The sequence below is a fragment of the Musa acuminata genome, chromosome BXJ3-4 (assembly GCF_036884655.1).
Source record: "Musa acuminata AAA Group cultivar baxijiao chromosome BXJ3-4, Cavendish_Baxijiao_AAA, whole genome shotgun sequence".
NCBI classification, from domain to species: Eukaryota; Viridiplantae; Streptophyta; class Magnoliopsida; order Zingiberales; family Musaceae; genus Musa; species Musa acuminata.
In genome coordinates, this window is record NC_088352.1 from 46,791,521 (window position 1) to 46,814,828 (window position 23,308).

The 23,308-nt window shown below is 41.7% G+C and overlaps 5 protein-coding genes and 1 pseudogene across 5 annotated transcripts; 3 read left to right on the top strand and 3 right to left on the bottom strand.

Moving 5' to 3' along the window:
• The first annotated feature begins 3,208 nt into the window (after positions 1-3,208).
• On the top strand, positions 3,209-5,523 carry LOC103983361 (subtilisin-like protease SBT1.2; annotated as a pseudogene).
• A 48-nt stretch (positions 5,524-5,571) lies between these two features.
• LOC103983360 (GDSL esterase/lipase At5g33370-like) lies at positions 5,572-7,319 on the bottom strand. The gene is made up of 5 exons (XM_009400582.3): positions 6,937-7,319; positions 6,723-6,850; positions 6,408-6,650; positions 6,072-6,327; positions 5,572-5,982 (listed from the first exon to the last, which is right to left on the bottom strand). Exons 1-5 carry the CDS (start codon positions 7,172-7,174, stop codon positions 5,750-5,752), a joined length of 1,098 nt encoding a protein of 365 aa, XP_009398857.2. The 5' UTR covers positions 7,175-7,319; the 3' UTR covers positions 5,572-5,749.
• A 1,211-nt stretch (positions 7,320-8,530) lies between these two features.
• Positions 8,531-10,280, top strand: LOC135636471 (probable leucine-rich repeat receptor-like protein kinase At1g35710). Its single transcript, XM_065148159.1, has 2 exons — positions 8,531-10,174; positions 10,242-10,280. The coding sequence occupies exons 1-2, from the start codon at positions 8,531-8,533 to the stop codon at positions 10,278-10,280; spliced, it is 1,683 nt and encodes a 560-aa protein (XP_065004231.1).
• Positions 10,281-10,429: 149 nt separating this feature from the next.
• LOC135637139 (MDIS1-interacting receptor like kinase 2-like) lies at positions 10,430-11,998 on the top strand. Its single transcript, XM_065149592.1, has 2 exons — positions 10,430-11,444; positions 11,542-11,998. The coding sequence occupies exons 1-2, from the start codon at positions 10,430-10,432 to the stop codon at positions 11,892-11,894; spliced, it is 1,368 nt and encodes a 455-aa protein (XP_065005664.1). The 3' UTR covers positions 11,895-11,998.
• Positions 11,999-16,189: 4,191 nt separating this feature from the next.
• On the bottom strand, positions 16,190-18,234 carry LOC135637138 (histone-lysine N-methyltransferase family member SUVH9-like). The gene has a single exon (XM_065149591.1). The coding sequence runs from the start codon at positions 18,155-18,157 to the stop codon at positions 16,241-16,243; it is 1,917 nt and encodes a 638-aa protein (XP_065005663.1). The 5' UTR covers positions 18,158-18,234; the 3' UTR covers positions 16,190-16,240.
• Positions 18,235-22,255: 4,021 nt separating this feature from the next.
• LOC135637214 (photosystem I reaction center subunit IV, chloroplastic-like) lies at positions 22,256-23,164 on the bottom strand. The gene is made up of 3 exons (XM_065149766.1): positions 22,822-23,164; positions 22,570-22,635; positions 22,256-22,482 (listed from the first exon to the last, which is right to left on the bottom strand). Exons 1-3 carry the CDS (start codon positions 23,062-23,064, stop codon positions 22,381-22,383), a joined length of 411 nt encoding a protein of 136 aa, XP_065005838.1. The 5' UTR covers positions 23,065-23,164; the 3' UTR covers positions 22,256-22,380.
• Between the last annotated feature and the right edge of the window lie 144 nt (positions 23,165-23,308).

The following is a 23,308-nucleotide window of genomic DNA, read 5'->3' on the forward strand; positions in this document are numbered from 1 at the left end:
TATAGCGTGTATCTACATCTATTTGTTTCTCTTCTCTCTCTCTCTCTCTCTCTCTCTCTCTATATATATATATATATATATATATATATATATATATATATATGTGTGTGTGTATTTATTTATTTATTTACATAGATAAGGAAAATTAATGACAATATAACATGTTAATAATGATATTAATTAGTGATAAGAAGAATTCCAACCTTAGGTCGTCGACCGATAGCCACCAGGGAGCTGACGGGGAGGACAACGCGACACCTGTCTCATGTGGGAGAGACAGGTTGGGTTGGCGGTCGACACTCTCTTAGTCATCCCTTACCATTCTCGTACCACCCGGGGTGGTATGGATCAGCGCTGTGCTACAGGAGTTTTGGATAGGTTGACTTGCGTTGCAGGAGGTTTTACGACTGCACGCATGAATGCATCGCAAGAGGTACGAACGACCCTCGGAGCCGTAGTTCCCTTGTATTGACTCTGTAAGTATAAAAATTAATCCCCAACACTTAAAAGAGGAGACCGATCTCAAAAAAACCCCACCATATATAGAATCAATTCTCTATCGACTAACTTAAACATCGGCAAAGTCGAGTTGGGAATCCCTCGTAACATCGACCTATTATACAAGATCATGATAGAAATTGAATTTACTCCAGCTCAACATCGGAATAACTTCAGAGTTGCCCTCATCGGCCCTTGCTCAATCTCGATAACTCTATCCCTCCCTCGAGAAGACTCACTTAGATGATTTCACACCATTGAAATAAGACTAACCTATATCGACGATTTCACTCTCGATCCATGGCATCAAGTTGTTAATAGAAAGATATTCCCGATGATTCTTTTGGCAAATGTGGTAATAAAGATATGGTGGTGTTTAGTGTGGCAATTATGGAGAGAAAGGAATCAAGTAGCTAAAGTGTGCCGTCAAATCGATACTGAAGAGCAGCATTATAGTCTCTCGAACATCATTTAAACATATAAAATTATTAGCAATAAAAAAGAGTTGCACTCGCAATTAAAGAAAGATAAATTTGATTCAATTGAATGAGACATAATCGACTCGTAAATTTAAATATAAGAAAGTTAGAAAAAAATAAAGAACATGAAAAACCATTATTATTTAATTTAGGGAGGACATCATCCTTCATACTAACAATCTATAATAACCACGGATCATTTCGTACGAATAAATAAATAATATATATAATAAATAGTTACGACGTGGGTGCATAGATGAAGAAAAAAAAAGTAAAAATAATTTTTTTTTGGATTATTCTTGGTTCATTATGAACCCATAATCATGTGGTAGCACTAAAACACAAAAATATTTGATTGACTCATTTGCTACATATGAAAGATGTAAACAAATTAATATTTTTATTTATTAAAAATATTCACGTGTATCAAATGAAAGAAAGGTGAATTAAAAGAATAGTATCACAATACTAAGAATAAAAAATGTTGGGTCATATATAATGGTTTGAATCACGATTTAATAAGTAAAGGGTTACAATTTTGGATTGAATCGATCAATTTCATACCAATTCATTATTAATTTTTTGAAACCATTATACTTATACCATCTTCCTACGTATATGCTAAAGTGGAGTCAACAATCTCATGAAATATTAATCAACTTCACATAGGGGATCAATAATCTCATGTAATATTTCTATGATCTTTCGTAAAACCTATTCATCTTTTGACAATAAATTTGTGACAGACTCAAAACTAAAGTTATCCATTTGAGATGTTTATATTTTATAAATACGATAAATGATTTACGTATATTATTTGTACTTCTATTAATATTTCTATTGACATATTATTTATAATTTAATGTGTGTGAGATTCAGATACTATAATTCATAATTTTACTTTAATAATAACCTATGTAATATGTAATCTATCATCATCGAAGTCATCAATTTCGACTCATTTTACCATGATTAGAAGTTATAGCCAACCAATGATAAAAAAACAAACACCACCCAAATGTTGGTGAGGAATCATATTCTTGGTGCCAAGCTAAGTTGCTTCTACCCATTAGGATGATTTATTTGATAACATTATCCAATTTTTGGTAAGGAATCATATTCTTCATGTAGCCAAATGTAAAGTAAAGCAGCCATAGATGATGGTAAATAATTTATTTAGAAGGAATACAAATACATAGATATTAATCTAATTTATTTTATTCAACTATTTGAAATCGACTAATGCTCCCAATGCTAATCAAAAGAAATTATTATATTCTCCGCCATCCTCTCTTAAATTTAATTAAAAGATAATTTTGAAAGCTTTAAAAAACTCATTCTCACCTTCTCCCATATTGTTATAATACACTCTCATAAAGCCATAACAGCTATTTATGAATTCGATCTATCTTATCGTAAAACATTAATTTTAAGTCGAGAGAAAATTCTTTATCATGAAAAAAATAATCAAATAATATTTACTATGTTTCATGATTATGCATCATTGAATCTTTGTATTAGGATGTAAAAATAATACCTTTATACTAATAAATTAGCTTACACCAAAAAAGATATTCTTGATCTAAAGTCCTTCTTCAATCATAATCACTATGCAATCAGAATCTTGTCCTCTGGTTTCTTCTATTTCCATCATGATCCTCTGGTTTTCCTCAATTTTGATCATGTTCTTCTTTTAGCTTATCTGAAAACACATAATAATCATTTCCATCAAAATCTTGTTGAAAGAAAGACACTAAAAAGCTCGAGAAAATTCATAACTCTCCTGTGAAACTGAGTCGAGCAATCCAAATCTTCTTCCAAAGTTGAAAGCAGAGATAGCTGCAGAGAAAGAAAGAAACAATCTTGTGAGGAACCATCAAATGAAAGGGATCACCAAAGAGGAATCCTATTCTTTTCCCTCATTCAATGCTCACATAAGCACAAGTCTTCTGAGGGCAGAAGAGAGACGCGACAAGACAGACTTTGATGTCAATGTTCGAACCCATACAGTGCGCTGCAGTGAAACGCGGTAAGCATTCCCTCCCCCGTCCTTCTCTGAAGCGGCCACAGCGAAGAACACGGCAATAACTCCCACCGGCAGACCTCGCGTGACGTCTCAGCACCGACCTGCCCCTCATGTCCTTCACTTTGCGACGAGGAGAGCCGTTTGTCGTTCTCGGGCTTCACCACCACATTCTACTGCGGTAAGGAGCACGATCTGTGCTCCGTCCATGGAATCCGCTGCCTTCTGCCTGTTCTTACTCACGTTGGCAACTTCACCCACCGGATATGGTTAATTGTGCTTCTGCTGCTGCTGCTGCTGCTTTCTGGACCAGGGCTGCAATGGCACCTGTCCTTCCTGCAGTGAACAATCCTCTTGGCGAAGGAGAATGATGCTTCTTGTCGGCTTTTGTACTCGTACCACACCGCTCTTCAAAGCTTCGCGGCCAGTCTGAGAGAGGATGAAGTGGCGGCGTTGAGAGCGTTGCCTGGAGTCGCCTCGGTCCGCTCCGACCGCCGGCTCGAGCTGCTTACTACGTACTATTACACCTTCTTGGGGTTGAGCTTGGCGACGAGTGGTGCTTGGTCCAGGTCAAGGTTCGGCAGAGGAACCATCATCGGAGTACTCGACACTGGTGTGTGGCGACAGGATGCCGCCAAGCTTCCGTGACGACAGGATGCCGCCGGTGCCAAGGCGGTGGAAAGCCGTTTACCGGGCGGGGTAGGACTTAATTCTTCGAGCTGCAACCGGAAGCTGATCGGTGCTCGGTTGTTCTCTGAAGGCCATAGCATCAACCACCCGGAGAAGCCGGCGCCGGTATCCATGCTGGAGTACGTGTCCCAGCGTGATGCGCATGGGCATGGCACCCACACAGCGTCGACTGCCGCCGGATCTGTGATTCCAGGAGCAAGCGTCCTCGGTATCAGCACCGGCGTGGCGCAGGGGATGGTCCCCGTTGCCCACATTACCGTCTACGAGGTCTGCTGGTTCAACGGGTTCTATAGACCCGACATCGTCGCGGGGATGGACGACGCCATCAGGGACGGGGTCGACGTCCTCTCCCTCTCCGTCGGCGGCTTCCCGATCCCATTCTCCGAGGACAGCATCGCGATCGGTAGGCTCCGGGCGACAGAGAGGGGCGTCACCGTCGTCTGTGCAGCCGGAAACAACGGGCCCGTGCCGAGCTCCGTGGCCAATGAGGCTCCCTGGATCATCACGGTGAGTGCGAGCACGCTGGACCGGCGGTTCCCGGCGTTCGTCGGTATGGGCAATGGCCGTGCCCTCTATGGCGAGTCCATGTACCCGGGAAACCACTATTTAAAAAGTGGCGGGAAGGAGCCGGAGCTCGTCTACGAGTCCGGTGGGGAGACGGTTGCCCAGTTCTGCCTCAAGGGATCCCTTTCTGAGGCAAGAATCCGTGGGAAGATGGTGGTCTGCGACCGAGGAGTCAACGGGAGAGCCGAGAAGGGCGAGGCTGTGAGATAAGCCGGCGGGCCGGCATGGTGCTGGCAGTGTTAACAACTTGAAGCCACGGTCTCGGGACCAACACGGTTGGGTTTTGGTCCAAATGAACGGAGATCTTTCGGGATTGCCCTTGAGAGTGCTGAGGTAGCCGACTACATTGGTCCGGTCTTGACAAGACAATTGTTTCTTTCGCGAGGGAACTCCTCGCCTGGGCTCGTGGTGGGAGGCGCTCCGTCTTCGTCCTTGCATACAGGTCGGGTCGGGAGAGCTCGATCCAACCCCTCCAATGATCAAATCAGTTGATAATCTTAGGAGGTTTTCTCCCCCTTTTCCTTTTTTCCCCTCCTCGTTCCAAATGCGAGGGTTTTTATAGGGCAAGTCACCGTTGTTGATGTGCCTGCTCGCAAGGAGCAGGACTGTACCTAGGAAGGCATATGACTCCGGCGTTGGGGTTTCGTGGAGGACCAGACTCTTGCAAGATGACGACGTGTCTCGGTCGGCGTTTTGGTCTAACTCGGCCCGACGCCGATAGGTCAGACCGAGGCAGATGGCCCATGCGTCTCCTCGATCCGCGTGACCCAGAGTCGACGTTATTATTACCCTCGTCGACCAAGCCAACTCTGAGGTAAACCAGCAGGACGACTCCGTCGACGTCCACGTCCTGCCGGCCACATTGATAGGCTACAAACAATCCCTGCTTCTGAAGAGCTACCTCAACTCCACCGACCGGCCGGTGGCCAAGCTGATCTACGGAGGGACGAGGATCCAGTCAAGGGCGCCGGCCGTCGAGCCCATCGGTGCTCAAGCCGGACATGATTGACATTTGGAGAAATCAAGGAGATCAAAAGCTACGCGGTCGTGTTCGAGTCGTGGAAGGGCGTGTCCGACGAAGGAAGTTTTGCAGAAGGGCAACTGGTGTGGGTGCATAGTGGCCGAAGGAAGTGCAAGATGAGAAGGCCAATCTCTGTGAGCTGGGAAGCATAAGGATGCGTCTTCCCCAGTGGGCTTCGATCTTTGAGGATTGTTTCACAAAGACAACTTGAAAGGTCCGAATCAAATCGAAGACTTTACTGTATAACGAAGAAAAATGTCTGATATCAATCTAATTTATTGGAATAAATTTCCTCTGTTATGCAGGTTTGGACTCAAAATAGTCGCTTTACTCTTAACATACAACAATTTTTTATGCATCACCATATCAACCTTGCATGTTCATCAGCTAATCCGCAAAGAAGAGTAGCTAATACTCCATATCTAACATTGTTCCCTGATACAAATGCTTATCCTGCTCACAGTTCATCGTAGGCTAAACTGTGGCATCCCTAGCTAAGATGGTGCTCAAGTTCATGGGATGCATGTACTCCTCGGAACCACTCAAAATCTCCCTCACTATAATCCTGCAGGCTTTCTCTGTAGGATGGAACGCGTCCCAGAAGGCGTACGCGTCTCGATCTTCACAGAGCTTGGATACCGCAGTGCAGAGCCCGACGCCATTGTAAAGTCCTTGCCCACAGCACGCGACCTTCGACGTGATGAAACCTGCGCAGGTTTGGTGGCAGAGATGGTCATTGTTCATGTTGCTTCAGTTTGCGAGGAAGGTGTCGAGAAATGCTGGTCATGGCATTTACCGTAGACCTGCGGAGACGTAATGTAGTTCATGTGCATGTTGAAGGCGTTGGCTGCTATGAAGCTAACATAGCCGATTTCGAGGTTGAGTTCCCTCACCAAGTCGAACAACAGCATGTTGAACATATTTGCCGCTCTTTGGAGCTCGGGATCGCAATCGCCGCTCAGACTTCTCCTCAAGGCGAGCTCGGCTGGGACGCAACCGAGTGGCCCGGTCCCGGTGACGAGGATCAAACGAGCCCCCAACTCGTACAGCCTCTGCAGAAGTTGGGAACAGAGAACTTTACTGAATTGGAGCAAGAAGAAGAGATCGCAACATCCATGGAGAGAAATCCTACCACGAGAACTTTCCTGTACTCGAGTATCAGATAGCGTACGAAGTCGGGCAGAGAAAACTGGCGAGATCGCAGAGAAAGGGGGACCAAGTAGTAGTTGTTGACGAAATCATTGCCCCCGAGGGTGATCATCACCAGCCCGTGGCTCACTATCTTCCTCGCCTGCGATCGACCTACCAGAGCACTCAGTTTCTCCTGGTACTCCTCAAAATATTGCAGCTGCTTGCTGATTCTAATGACGTTTGCCTGCAGGTAAATGCTCGCATCGGTACGGAGAAGTCGCCACTAAACTTAACCTGCAAAGATCGATCGCCTTACGAATTGGATCCCGGTGTCGTCTAGAATCCCAACCCCCGCCGACGCGAAGTTGGCGCCAACAAGCAGCTTCTCCCCTCGCAGCTCGGGGCTGAGGTAAGGCAGCGTGGGTTCACCTCCAAGTTGTTCACCTGAGACATGCATGCTACGACTGTTAGGCTGTCACGATGATGTTTCACTCACAAGTACGTGGGAGTTGCAGACGGGAACACTTCACTCATAACGTCAGCTATGTTACGGCCATTGGAGAATCTCCCTGTCGGCCGGTGAGACGGGGAATCGATGCCGTAAGGAATGGTGTCAGCTCGAGCAGTGGTCGCCAAGTAGTTGTTGTTGCCACTGTCGACGAGGGAATCACCGAAGACGAAGAAGGCGCGGGCCTCCGAAGATGTCGAGGAGCTCCCAAAGACCGCGACGAAGGTGACATAAGCGAAGAGAAGCAACGGCTCGCTCATGGTCGTGAGAAAGCTTGCGGTGTCGGATGGAACAGTCCCGGTGACTCGAGGATGTGATGGAGAGATCGATACATGCACGCATCGAGGCCTAAAGGGGTGGCCATATATAAGGCGGCCTTCCACAGGGAATGAGGACCACTGCAATAAATCAACAATTATCCTGAATATTCTTTCTTCTACACCTTCCAAAAAGGTTGGTCGATCACAAGAGCTCAGCCAATCTGATCACAAGAATATTCTTTCTTTTGGTGTCAAAATGATCACGAGAACTCAGAAAATTCCATGCTATGCAGCATCAGATCAATGATATTAGAATAAGACTGCAACAAGTTGAGCTCATCCAATCCGTCGAGAGCTTGAAATAAAAGCAGAGCATAATCCATTAACCTCAGCATTGAAGAAGGTGTGGAAGAGGATGCCATGGAAAAGTTGGTGGAGTGAGTAAATAGGTTGGTGAGAGAGGATTTGCAGAAGCATTCAGGGTATTAACTAGAGCACCTACCAAAAGGGTTACATCTGAAAGGAATTACTGTGGAAGATACTGCCATTTATGTGCTGAGGAAGATGACACCATTAACTGCAGGGAAGATGATGCAGATGAAAGCTTGTTGATTTGGTCCACAGTAAGCTAATTCACCCTTTTGAATTCAAACTACGGTGCAAATTCTACTGTCATTCTGATGAGAATTCTTCGGCTGCTTGTCTCATGGATTAATCTTCTTACTATGATTTGTAACCTTCACTTACCTTTGTGAACTTAGATTTATTGACCTACAAAGTTTACTACATTTTGCCTGAAGTAAATTGTGGACTCTACAACAATGGCTTCTTGTTTCGTGTGAAACTTCATCAGTCCATTGATCGAGCAGAACAAATCACCTGAAAAGCAATAAATATCTTATGAGCAAAAACAGGTAAATGCTAATATGATGTGCAGCAGTAACTAACAAATTAAAGAAAGATTGTTAAAACATATGAGAAAAATGAATTATATGGTGACATGACAAATCTTATTGACCCATTAAATGAATTATATGCGTCACGTTCAGACTGATCAGTCCATGGTATGATCAGCTACGGCCCGACTAACACTCCAATTCCGTGTTATACCATCTTCCAAAGGCCCGCCATTTCAGTTCCGACTCATTCATCGGACGGGAGTCACGTTACGTCATTTGGAAGACTGTGAAGTCAGATGAGTCGTCTTCCATGGTCTTTCTTCCATGGACTTCGAGTGCACGTCATCTGAACTGGAGGAATCTGTTGCAGTTTGCACCGGCAGCAGCACCTCACCTTGTCTTCATAAGCTGCTGAGAACTCCCTCTTGCACCACACAGACCACAGAGCTTAGCTACAATGGAGTCCCCGTCGTTTCTTGCTTTCCTGCACCTGTTGCTCTCCCTTCTCCTAGCTCTCCCACTGGCTCAAGCTTCTCCAACGTCCCAAGCACATGCTCTCCTCCACTGGAAATCCTCTCTCCGACGCCCAACACCAAGAGCTCTGCGGTCCTGGAACATTGACACACACAACACCACCACCGCCAGCCCATGCCACTGGTTTGGGATCACGTGCACCAATGGGCTAGTCACCAACGTGAGCGTCCTGCGAGCTGGCCTGGCCGGCACGCTCGACACACTCGACTTCACCGCCCTCCGATCCCTGACCGTCCTCCGCCTCCGCCGCAACTCGCTCTTCGGCGCCATCCCCGCCGCCATCGCCAACCTCTCCAGCCTCGCCGATCTCGACCTCTCCCACAATCGCTTCTCCGGCGAGCTCCCTGCCTCACTGGCAGTCCTCTCCGGCCTCGTGAAGCTCGACCTTTCTGCCAACCAAGTGGGTGGCAAACTCTCATCGGCGGCCCTCGCCAACTGGACCAGGCTGACACACCTACAGCTTCAATTCAATCGACTCACTGGAACCATTCCCGACGAGATCCGGTACTTATCCAACCTTCGTGTTCTTCGTCTCTACAAGAATCGATTAAGTGGCTCCATACCACATCAAGTTGGTGAGCTTACGAACCTGGTTGTGCTAAATCTGAACACCAATAACCTGACAGGCTCTATTCCTCCATCTATAGCCAATCTAACAAAGATAAACTCCATCTCTCTCTACCATAACACTTTGTCTGGTCCCATTCCTTCTTGCCTTGGAAACTTGTCACAGCTCAAACTCCTGTACCTCCTCAACAACGGCATCAATGGTCCAATTCCTCATGAATTCGGCAATCTGGTCAACATGGAGGATCTCAGGCTGTCAGAGAATCTCTTAACAGGCACCATCCCTTCTAGTTTAGGGAACCTAACAAATGTAGAGACTCTGTACATCTACATGAACGAGCTATCTGGGCCAATACCACCAGTTCTTGGGAGACTGTCCATGCTTAAATCTTTGTCATTGAGCTTTAATCAACTCTCAGAAACCATTCCTCATGCACTAGGAAATTTGCTGAGCCTGGAAGATCTGGTAGTCTCCAAGAATCAGTTATCTGGTCTGGTTCCCCCATCTTTTGGCAACCTGACGAGGCTGACAGACCTGGAGATCTTCCAGAATCAGCTCTCAGGTTCTTTGCCTCAAGAACTAGCGAACCTCACCAACATCTCTCAGCTGCAGTTGAGTAGCAACGACTTCTCAGGCCCTTTACCTCCAGATGTATGCAAGGGAGGAAAACTCGAGTATTTCAGCGCGAATGAAAACCATTTCGATGGTCCGATATCGAGAAGCTTGAGGAACTGCACCAGTCTGGTAAGGCTTCAACTGAGCAATAACCATCTCACAGGTGATGTCTCCCAAGTCTTTGGAGTGTACCCTAATCTGGACTTTATTGATCTAAGCGACAATAGATTCTCCGGCGAACTCTCGACGAACTGGGTCAAGTGTCCAAACTTGGCCACTCTGCACATGTCAGGCAACATGATCACAGGAAGAATACCTCCCCAGTTTGGCAACATAACTCAGTTGGCATCACTTGATCTATCTTCTAATCAGATAGTTAGAGAGGTGCCAAAGCAACTGGGTGGTTTAACCTTGCTGCTGAATCTGAATCTAAGCAATAACCTATTGTCAGGGAGAATACCATCAGATATCGGAAACTTGTCTAGCTTAGCCACTCTTGATCTCTCTAACAACCACCTTACTGAGACCATACCCATGCAAATAGGGCAGTGCCTTCAACTCCTTGACCTGAGGTTGAGTGCAAATGAGCTGAATGGAAGCATTCCTCTGGAGATTGGGAGGCTAGTGAACATCCAAGAGATGCTTGACCTCAGTCATAATTCTCTCACAGGGACCATCCCAAGTGACATTGGCAGGCTTGATAAGCTGGAAAACCTGAACCTCTCTCATAATGGACTTTCCGGTTCCCTTCCATCGAGCTACAGTGACATGCAAAGCTTGTTAACCTTTGATGTGTCGTACAACAACTTGGAAGGGCCAATTCCTGAGAATCGATTCTTGCAGAATGCGCAGGTAGAATGGTTTGAGCACAACAAAGGCTTGTGCGGCAAAGTGCTTCATTTATCTCCATGTCCACAACCTGCAAGCCGCCATGGTTCAAACAAGCGCCGCAAAATAGTTCTTGCAAGTGTGCTTCCTCCAGTGGTGCTTCTTTTCCTCGTGATTCTACTCGGATTGATCATTACACTCCGCGTTCGACGGAAAAATCTGAAGGAAAACAACACGGAAGCCTCCGCTAAGGATCTACTTTCTGCATTGGATTTTGATGGAAAGGTTCTGTATGATGAAATCGTTGAAGCCACAGAAAACTTTGATGAGAAGTACTGTATTGGGGTGGGAGGATACAGCAGTGTCTACAAAGCACAGATCCGTACAGGCCAGGTAGTAGCTGTTAAGAAGCTTCATTCTTTAGACGATGAGAGAGGATTCAGGAGTGAGATTGAGGCCCTGACCAAGATACGGCATCGTAACATCGTGAGATTTTATGGCTTCTGCTCTCATGCTCGGTGCATGTTTCTCATCTATGACTACATTGAGAAGGGCAACTTATCGACCATTCTGAGCAGTGAAGAAGTAGCCACCGAACTGGACTGGAGTAAGAGAGTATGCCTCATCAAGGATGTGGCCGATGCTTTGTCCTACATGCACCATGATTGCAGTCCGCCTGTCGTGCACCGAGACAAATCGAGCAAGAACATTCTGCTGGATTCAGAGCTCAAGGCTCGTGTTGCAGACTTTGGCATTGCAAGGTCAGTGAATCCGGATTCGTCGAATTGGAGTGAGCATGCAGGCACACCCGGATACATGGCACCAGGTAAAAAATCCCAATAAGAACATCTTAATTTTCTGCTGAGCATGTTGTCTAAGATACGATGTGGCTACCTGAATCTTCTCTTCTGATCATGCTGCAGAGCTTTCTTACACCATGAAGATCACCGAGAAGCATGATGTGTATAGCTTTGGCGTGGTGATTCTGGAAGTGCTGCAAGGGAGGCATCCTGGGGAGCTCATCTCCGCTTGGCCATCAGATGGTCAAAGTATATTGCTCATGGATCTACTGGACCAACGTATCCCACTCCCAACACCGGAGGAATCAAATGCTGTGATGTTGGCTGCAAAGCTTGCGCTACAATGCATCAGCATCAGACCACAGTCTCGACCAAGCATGCAACATGTATCTCAAGCACTTGATGCTGGCAAGGTTGAAGCTACTCGGCAGCCTTTTCACACAGTTCAATTGCATCAGTTGATGAGGTTCACATGAAATAAAGCATTGGAAGATTGCAAGCATGACAGAACTTTGGCATTTTTATACTAGCATATATATGTAGATTTTCTTCGCTTTGCATGTATATCATACATTGTAAGGGTCAGTTGCATGGAAGATTTGGGATTTTTATTCCTTGTTATACATTGTAAGGGTCATTTTTATACTACAATCACAATGCATCACTTTGCATGATCACATGGAACTTTGGCATTTTTATTCCGTGCATGTCTCATCTATTATCATGTTTTACCATATGTAAGTATGATCCAAAATAAATGCAACAAAATATTACCTCAGATAAACCAAGTGCAAAATATTTGTATTTTCTCTGCAGTTGCCCGACCCCTCCCCCCCCCCCCCCCCCGACCAAGTTTAAGCCTGAACTTGATTTGGAGGTTCATACTGATGGTCCATTCCTCCATTCTACTTCTGGGGCCATCAGCAGGATTATCCTGGCAAACACATGGAGGTCAATAGGCTTGTCATCGAAGGTATCACTGCTTGATTGGAATTTCCATGACACTGCAATGATTGCATAGTTAGCTATCTTTACTTACATTGAGTTTGGTACAATTCAAACGAGCCCTGGATTTAGATTAAGTTGACTTGAGATGGCTCTGGTTGAAGACAAGAGAGTCAAATGCCCAAGACTTGCACCAAAAGAGCTTCTTGACCTCTGTTCTCAGTACCTCATCTCTGCTGTGCCCATGGCACTGTTGAGAAGATAACCTCTCACTTGGATCTCTCATGACCATCTTCTCCGGAGCAGAGTGTCCAAGTAAGCTGTACAGCTCCCGCATGTGCCAACAAACGATACATGATCAGAGCCGCTTGCTCAGGAGTCATCGTAAGCTTCCACGAGTAACCATGAGGATAAATGTAAGGTTGCTTAGTCTTGCACAATCTTCAACTGGCAGATTTGCCAGAACTGCAAGCAAAAACAGAAACAAGAATTGCCTCCATAAACAAATGTAAAGAATTTGTTGTATAATGTAATACAGTTGCTGAGTGTAGGTATCTAAACTAATACTGTTTAGCAACAATATTAATATTAATACATCAAATGCCCATTATAAGATGGAGGGCAATTGTTGCTTACAGCATTTCGGTGTCAATACATTGCAGATGTACACTTTATTTGGCATGTGGATTGTTAATACTACAACGCAGACAAGTTATAAACATAATAATTTGACTGATTCACTTTATGGACTTAAACACTGTATGCCTATACAAATACATCATTTGGCTAAACTTTCAGGCTAAATGATGTTATGCTTTTGTAAAAGAGCAGAAGAGCCTTTGCTTCACTTTCTTCTTCCGAACCGAACAGTATCCCTCCCCTTCCTTGATCTCAAATCTTTAGATGCCTAGCTCCAAAACTGGTTATAAGTGATAGAGAATAGCATGAAAAGCTTTATAGTATTACATCATCATCAACAGTATAATTATGCTGAAATTTGTCATGGCTACCTTGAACCTTTGAGACTCCATGGTCAACTTTTTCAACCAAGTATGCTGACCTCTGCTATTAGCTACAAAAAGCAATGCTGATGGGTTGATCCTGTTACAGTTTTTATTTTTAAAAACAGAAACCTCAAAATTTCTTTTCCATTTACCTTTCACTTTCTTTCTTTCTTTATTTCTTTTCTTACCATTTTATAATTGTATCTGTTACTTTGATCATCCATTAATTTAGATGTTAAATTGGATTTACTGATTATTAACCCTTTGGATTATTATTATTGCAAGATGTTACATATTAACTCTTCTATATAAAGGATGCTTGATTTACAAAATGCAAATTCTTCTTTGAAGACAACGACGATTCTTCTCCTTAGAAAATCCTCTTCAAGATTTCTACATGTCTTTTTTCAACTCTCTTATCTTTTCTGCTGCTCAAATTGAAAGAAGCTAGTCGACTTCTTCACAATTACAATTGTGTGTAGAAGATAAAGAAACGGCCGTATCCTTGGGGAATGGATTCAACCATATACTTGCATGAAGGACGAAATCATTCCTCAGGTCAACAAACATGTGCCTTTGAATCATGTCTAAAATTTATTCTCTTTAGTTTTTGTTAAAGGGATCAAATTTAATTCTCTTTTTCAAGTTTTTACCCCAACATATCTATGATGATATAGGGGAAAGTATATGCATTTCCACATGTTATAAATAACGAGTTGATCTAGAGAAGCAATTGTGAACAGGAACAACACGATCTAGCTGTGCAGAACCCTTGTCAAGGCATTTTGTTGGGATCATTCAGAACTCATGTAAAAAGGTCCAACAGGCTTTGATTTCAACCTAAGAAACTGAGAGTATTTGGTTGCAAATCAAGTCATTGTGACATAGCACATGGCCACCAATTTTTCTCAGACCTACACATCATATCAATCCAAGTATCAGTAGCTGCTGAATTCCAACTTCCACATACCAAATGTACAAAACACATTATATCTTTGAGTCCTTATTAAATATTTCCACTAATTACAACATCCTTCAACCAGCATCATTATGTTTTCTCCATTCTCCACCACCATTAACTAGACATAAACTATTGGCTCACGACATATTCATTCAGAATTAAACAATAAGCTCATTATATCTTTATTTTATCACATGCTTCTAAATCTCTTATCACAACCTAAAACATCTTGTATTGTACTTCTTTGTCAATAGAAATTATTAAGTGGCACTAACTTCTTCATAATTAGCAAGCAAAGTACAAATAACTCGAGGAAACCAGCTAATCAATGAACTTGAATATGATTTTATTTCATTTTTTATTTTATTTCAAATTAGTTATCCTTCATAACAATAGAAGTGCATTCTTTTCTTTCGACATTAGTATAGACCACCTAGAAAGAAATTAACCTAGGTGCCAATGAGATTATCATGAAAAATTCAAATATATGATTAACCAATTTAGACGTAACAAGAATATGAATGGAGAAAACGAGATGAAAATCAGAAGCAGAGCAGAGTAGTCAACAATCTTGTTGATCAAATAGCTGGGAGTAAGCTTATCATCAGGACAACAAGAGGTGACAAGTAATTAGTGAATTCTTTACTTACTGAAACACGTTGCTTCCTGTACTGGGATATAGAGTGGAGGAAAACATCCTGGAGTTACTACTGCTGTTCGAGGTACATGTCTTTCAAATATGACTGCAGCTATGCATTAAAGGAAACTGATATACAAGTCATATTCGATAACGTTTTCCACAAAGAAAAGAATTTCATTGCTGTTTGTAGCAAGGATTTTAATTTCGAATAATACCGCTCGTACCGGTGGAATGTACCGGTCTACCAGCAGACCAGTACGCGGACCGCCCACTATTGGGCGGTACTGTCGATTGGGGTTGTTTCCGTCTCGTTACCATTTGAAATCGGTCGGTGACGGTCGATTTTGATCGTCACCGCCCGCTCCTAGGTGGTATTAGTCGAAAGAAGAGGGAGAAGAAAAGGAAGAACGTGAAGATGCGGCACCACTCTCCCTCGACGATCCCGATCCGTCACCGCCCTCCCTCGTCGGATGCCAAAGATGAGATGTCACCTCCTCCTTGTCTGAGACGACAAGGCTTCGGCGTCGTCGGTGACTTCTCATCCACACGGGGAGAAGAAGCCTCGACGATGTCACAGGGAGAAGAAACCGAGAGTCGTTGGGAGAAGGAAACCTCGGTTTCTTCTCCTCACGCGGGCAAAACATTAAGGCGACATCACCTCATCTCCTTGTTTTGCACGGTTCTTCTCCCCATGTGGGCAGAAACATGAGGCGACGTCGCCTCATTGCCCTGTTTTGTGCGGGGAGAAGAAACCTTCTCCCACGCGGGCAAAAACACGAGGTGACGTTGCCTCGTCACCCTGTTTTAAGTGGGGAGAAGGAAACCTTGGTTTCTTCTCCCCACGCGAGCAGAAACACCAGGTGACGTCGCTTGTTTTTTCACTTTTATATATATATATATATATATATATATCGAACGGTATGCCAAAATGTATCGTTCGGTATACTCATATCGTATCGTACCAAACTCGAATCTTCGGTATGGTACGAAATTACAAACCTTGGTTTGTAGCATAATATTCACCAAAATAACAGTAAAATAGAAAAAAGTTATGTACATATTTTCAAGTATCCTGCAAACATGAATTGGGATACTCCAATGTAAGTGCAACTTGTTTTGACAAAAACTATAGCAGGAAAATGCAGCACAATGATAAAAAGATGAAAATTGCAGAAAATTCAAGAGGGTCAAAAACTGTTCACCTGAAGGCAATTCTCAAACTGAACAACCTGATGGCCTCAGAACTTTCAGCACGTACACATAATACATTATCTACAGTGTTAGTCTCTCAACAATTTCATCCCCAATCCCGTAATCAACGCTCAGCTCTCTTAAAGGAGGAATATTCTCCACTGCAAATATCATAACATGAGGATATGACACATTATGATCGAAAAGGACAAACTGCACAAACACGTTTGGACAAGAGCTATGGCTGAGATAGCAGGCAACATTCCTCGCTCTTGAAACATCTATCGAAAAATTGAGATCAGGCATAGAAGGAGAGTCAGCTAGTAGATAATCAGGTGAAATATCCGAAATGTCTCCCCACTCGGTCCACCTTCTTGGAAACTGACCCGGATTCACCAAACATTCATTATTTCTTGAAAGCACCTCTGCCTGTGCCTTGGTGATTGCAATCCCACTAAATTCACAAATAAATGTTCCAGCCCGAATCAAATCCAACGACCTAACTCCCCACCCTGTCTCCATGGATCTGAACACCTCCAACCGATGGCTGACTCCCTTCTGGCTTACCCGGTTAGGACAAGTTGGCGGGCATCGGCACAAGGTGCCACATTCATATATCAATGATTTTCCCCTCAAGAGGATCCCATCACGATTATAAGCAAAGTCACCCCCATTCTTCTTCGCACAATAGCAACCGGCTGAGCAATTTAAAGTGCAGTCACACCCATTCCAATCATCTGCTTTCACCTTTCCCTGAAAAGCCTCAGGAGGGAGAATGGGACGAGTGAGATACTCAAACATCAATGGATCTCGATCATCATCAATGTCATTGAAAATAGAAACAGGCAAATTCTCCTTCCCCCTTGAAATGTCGAGGCTGAGATACCCGACCGGTCTCACGCTCAATGGATTCACCTTCAACTTATCAGCTAGTTTAAGAATTTCACTGCCCATCTCCTCTTGGCCTTCCATTCTTAGAAACTTGTACTTGTACACCGTAAAACCTGACTTCCCGACATCCATCCAGCAATCAACAATCTTGTAAAGCCCGTCATAGACATAAACCCTTCCGGAGGGGCTCCCGTCGAACTTGATGCCACGAATAACCCGAATTTCAATACCGTAATTCATGCTGCGCTCCAGTGCGAGATTCCCTCCTTCGAGCTTCTGGTTGACGCAGTGCCGCTGCATGTTCTGGGAACGGCCACCATGGCCGGTGTAGATGAGCACGACGCCCTTGTCATCGTCGTCCTCATAACCGCCGGACACGATGATGCTGGTGGCAACGGGCTCGCCACTGGCGCTCCGGCTGGCTGGGACGTAATCGATGCCAGCCTGGACCTGGCCGTGCAGGCCGACCACGCATAGCTCCATCCGGAAGAAGAAGACGTCGCCGACGCTGATCCCGGGGATGGATCCGATGATGCGCCGGTCGCGGTTGAGCCAGAGGTCGCGATCGGTCATGAGGGCGGCGGCCCTGAGGTCGGGGCGGGTCCGCCGGCCCCAGGCGGCCACGAAGGCTTCCTCGCGGAGGAAGGTCTCGCCTCGATCCTCGTCGCGGAGGAGGAGGAGGGCACGCAGGGAGTCGTAGGTGATGCGGGTCCGGCGGACGAGACCGCGGAAATAGAGCCGGTCGCGAGGGCCGATGCCAGAGACGCGGACCATCTCTGCGGACCGGGCCTTGCGCTTCTTGGCGGCGACGATGGCGGACGAGCAGGCAGGCGCCACCGGGGCGGGTACGATGGAGCAGTGGCGGCTGCGGTCGTCATCGGCGGCGAAGAGGTGAGATCGGCGGAAGTAGTCAAGGAGGAGCGCGGCCTCTTCGGGGCTAGCGTCGGGAGGAGGGAGCGGTTCCGCCGGACCGAGAGGTTCGAGCTGAGACGGGCAGCCATCGACAGGCTCCGGTTTTGGCTCGAGCTTCGCGATGGGGAAGAGATTGAGGTCCTGAAACGGAGTCGGCGAAGGCAGCGGTGGCGGTGGCGGCGGCGGAGGAACCATCGTGGGAATGGCGGAAGCTACTGGGGCCCTCGAGACTTGCGTACGTTCCCGGACAAGCGAGTGATGATAATATATGCAGAGAACCTCACTTTATATGTTTTTATCGAGACGCCTTTTTTTTTTTTATAAAAATTAAGATGAATTTTTGAAAAAGAAATATTTTTTAAAAATTCTTATGAAAACGTTTTTTTTATCACATGAAAATATCATTTTACATTTATATTATTGATAATAAAAATATATTTTATATAAAAAAAATTAAGATACTTTTTTTAAATTATTTTTATTTTTTTTATAAAACGTTTCTAACCATATGAAAAGATCATTTTATCTTTACATCTACCATATGAAAATTACTTTTATGATATAAAATAATTTTTATATCATATATTCTTTTCATGATTTTGAAGTATAAACAAACCGTTAAACTGGTAATAAGACTATACTATTCTCATTGCAAGATCAAACTGAAAACGTGTCAAATTGGATTATAAAAATATTAAAATCAATAAAAATAGAAATATCAATTAATAATTAGTTATATCCTGTATTTGTTTTTGTAAATCATGGAGGTTCGGAAACAAGTCTTTATTATTACATATCTAAATAGACTAGTCAAGAAGAACATATGTAAATTGAGTATAAGAGCCCATAAAATTAATATTTTTAAAATAAATAGAATAATTACTTAATAATAATTTATATTTAATTATAATATTTTGAGGTCAATTGGGCACCACTTGTGGAGTTATATTGACAAATGAATGCAATTATAGATGTTTACAAAGTCAATTGAAAAACATGGTAAATTAGTCTTAAAATATCTCAAAATATAATAAAATAGAAAAATTAATCCCTAATACGAGACATGTTAACTTAGATTTAAAACATCTCCAAAATGATTAAAAAAATTCTATGTTGAGAGTCTAGGATGAAATGTATATTTCGATCATCATCACACTCAATCGAAAACGATTGAATACGAGAGCTTACTATTTATAATCTTTTTCTATTAAAATTTTTATTTTTTTTAAATAATTTTTTTTATTTATTTATAACCTTTCTAATTTTAATTTTATTTAATTTTCTTTCTTCTCCTATGATCATTGCTTGTGCATCCAATTATCATCGAGGCTCCCCAACATTTCTTGTCATTGATTGTTGCCCCCCAACTATCATTAGCCACCCCCAAGATGTGTCCCTTTAGCATGCACTCCGATCGTATTTTTATTCACTCAATTCTATCCTTTAAAGAAGAAGAAAAATAAAATATGCAAAAGAAATAAGACGAAGAGAAAAAGAGAAAAAAAAAGTATATTTATATCCATGAAAAGATAATTTTAAAATATAAAAAATATTATAAATAATAATCTTCTTGACTAAGTGATCATGTGATACCTATGAGCAGACCACATTCACCAAGATACCCAAGGGGTTCCATCCAAAAAAGAATTCTTGGAATTATGGAGTAGGAGAATATGATTTATAATAATAATAATAAATAATAATAAATAATAATAATAATAATAATAAGGATGAGTACATAAGAGCCATAAATTTAAATGATTTAGAGGTGGAAACTCGGTTTTACTTTCATTGCAAGAGGTAATCCTATGTGGAGGGAGAGAAAGAAAAAAATAAAAGAGGGTAAGAATGCTATAAAGTTTGCTTGGTCAATAAAAAAAATTCTAATTTGGAAAGACTTCTACAACTACAATAAAAATAATAAGTGGTATTTGGAAGACTTCTAATGGTAGAGAAAAAAAATCTTAAAAATTAAGAGTTAGACTATTGTAACCTATGTATGTGAAGTTATAGTTGTTTTCCAGTCTTATAATCCTTCTTTATATATGGTCGATATTGACATGATAGCATCGATTAGCTTAGTTGATAAATATTTTGATTATTACATTATATATCTTAAAATTTTAGAATATGATGCGGATTGTGAGATATACAAATATACAAATATATTTGATTATTACAAATATACAAATATACAAATATATTTTGATTATTACATTATAGTGAAGATAATAAACATTTTAAGTACTATTATAATTTTCTTCGTCTACAAAGGTTAAAAGAGAATTGATGAGGATTGTGAGATATACAAATATAAGATGGCTATTCCCATATTTTTCATTATTATTATTGGTTATTTTTGTGGTTCTTATCTTTCAGAACCTTCTTGTCCTATTATGTAAAATAAAGGAAAATTGTAACATTCAATACCACTTTTTTATTTATTTATATAGATAATAAATTTTCGAATAAAGTTATGAGCCTACTAAAGAATCACTAATTTATGAGGTGCATGCGAAAGCAGGAACATCATACTTATTAAAGAATCACTAATCTATATAACTACATATAATTTCCATGTTAAATAGAATATGTCAGCTGGCTAAGCATCTTATTGTTGATAGCAACGCCTTGGATCATGTTGTGTCTTCATCATTTATCCTTTTGATTCTCGATTTATAATGCTAGTTTAAATATTAAGATATAATTATATTAATTAATTTGTAACATAAAATAAAATGGCATTTATAGAAGATGTCAACGAGCTAAATATCTTGTCGTTGATAATAAGGTCTTATGTCATCATATGATGTCTTCATCACTTATCTTTTAAAAATAATCTTTATCAATAAAAATATGATTTTCTATTTATAATGTTAAGTTAAATATTTTTTATTTTAAAATTTTTCATTACATTGAACCTAAGACTTATCTATTAACTAATTAACTATTTGACACACTTCCTTAAATGTTAAGAAATAATAGTGATTCTTGTAGGAAGGTTATTGAAGAGTCTTTAAGAAGCCAATAAAGGTAGATTTTATTACTTGTCTGAAGATAGTTAATTTCATTAAACACAAAAATTTGGATAATAAATTGATAAACTTAAAAGATATGAAATAATTAATATTAGTGATAAAAGTTTTTTTTTAATAAAAATATTATTTATTTATTCAACGAGACTATCCAAGAAATATATGAAATTCCTGTCTCATTCGGACCGAGTTTAAATACCTGAATCCAATCTAAAACATTACAAGACGAAAGATATCATTGTGTAGATTGCAAAGAGATCATGGGACCAATCTATCAAAATAAATAGTTAGAGAAAATTTTTGAGAAAAAAATTAGAAAACCTAAATAGTCTAAGACTATAATTCTAAATGTTTGAAGAAAGTAGAGTGAAAGGGAAAAAAAAAAAAGTAAAGGATAAATTTGGATAAACGAAGGGAAGAGGTATTAGGATCTAAAAACTCATGAGGCAAGAGAGAATAACTTAAAATCTAAAAAAGATTAATGCGATTCAGTATTCATCATTTATATTCACATGGAAGATCAATTTTTTTATATAAAATTAATTTAAAAAAATTAAATTCTTTTTATTAAAGTATAAATCCCTTTATATACTCTTTAGAAACTCTAGCGAGTACATTCTATGAATATCCTAGAGAGAAATCTAAAATTATCCAAAATATTTTGATCACTTTGTTCTTCCCCGATCTAAATCTAGATATATATATATATATATATATATATATATATATATATATATATATATATATATATATATATATAATATAAAGAAGTATTAAATTTTAATTTTCATAATTTCTTAGTTCTTGAGATCTTTTTCTTGTGGTAAGATTTTTTGTTCTCTTAGGATATCAGACTTTAAAAATCTTAAAAATACTTATCAATCATAACAACTAAAAGCATTTTACATGCTAAGATGCATAAGATTAGGCAAAAGAGGGACTACTTTGGTGGTAGAAAGATTTATCCTCTTGTTGGAGTTCAAGCTAATATGATCTGGAAGCAGAATAGTTCCCTAGACCTGGAAATAGTCTAAAAGAAGAGAATAAAACAGTATGGTCTTTATAGTTTTTCTTGTTATTGATTTCTGGCATTGTTCAGCTTTATCCACTTGAGGATGTTTCAGTAGAACAGCATTCCATGGGAATATGCAGGAGAACTTGGACTTGATCATATGAGATATTTTGTTTGAGATGACTTATTATGATTGATTGACACAAAAAAATATGTATAAATGTTGATCTACCAGATAAGGAGTCATTTGAAGCTAAACTGGATCGAAACCTTAAGAAACTTAAGTACAAGAGTTTGCATAAACATGTATTATACAGACATGAGACTCCATCAAATCATTCTTAGCAAAGCACAAGCAGCAGTGTCACTGATTACACTTCCTGGATTTCATCCAAAGCGTAGTTGTTGGTCGAGACGCCGGCATAGTTCACCTTGTTGAATCGAACCACGACGGGATAACGAGTCTTGGGATCCTGAAGAAGGTCAAGATGTCAAGAACCGAAGGGAGACAACCTAAACTGATCTATTGAAGAGTAGCCACAGGCAGAGAGAGTGAGTACCTGGTCCACAGTCACAACCGATCCAATGCCTTTGTACCAGTAGGATTCCTTTCGCAGAATCTTCACCTGGGAAGAACAGTGCCGTCTAAAATCACACTATCTTACACTGGAGAAGCTTACGATTCAGATAAAACAATTGCTCGTGCAGAGAGTAGCTTCATTATTCATGGCAGAACACTAAGCAAGTTAATATGTTTACTGTATGTGTTTGATATATCTGAAAGTAATCTACCGGTACATATATTTCCATACCTTCGCGCCTCTCTTTGGACCGATTGGTGGCGGCGGCGGAGGCTTGGCAACTGCCTTCTCTCCCGCTTCTGCCGGGGGTGGCGGTGGCGGAGCCGCCGCCTCTTCGGCTCGAACCACCAACTTTCTACTTGGCCTGGAGAAGGTAACGAAGCTGACACGCGAGGGTGTGTTGATGGCAGCGGTAGGAAGGCTGGAGGCGAGCACGAAGCTCGAAGCAGCCGAGGCCAAGCCGGAGGTTGCCATGATATATGACAAAATGGGAACCTCCTCGAGCTCTCTCTCTCTCTCTTCTCTCTCCCTCTCTTTCCAAACCTTTAACGCAGCAGCGCTGTCGCGAAGAAGAAGAAGCTGCAGATGACCTCAAATCGAAGCAGAATTTTCTCCACCAGGAGCTGTAAAGGATTTGATTCCCTCCATTGGGATCATGACGCGTGGCACCTTATCCGACCAATCTGGATAACATCATCTGCCCGTAGCTTGGGCCGGT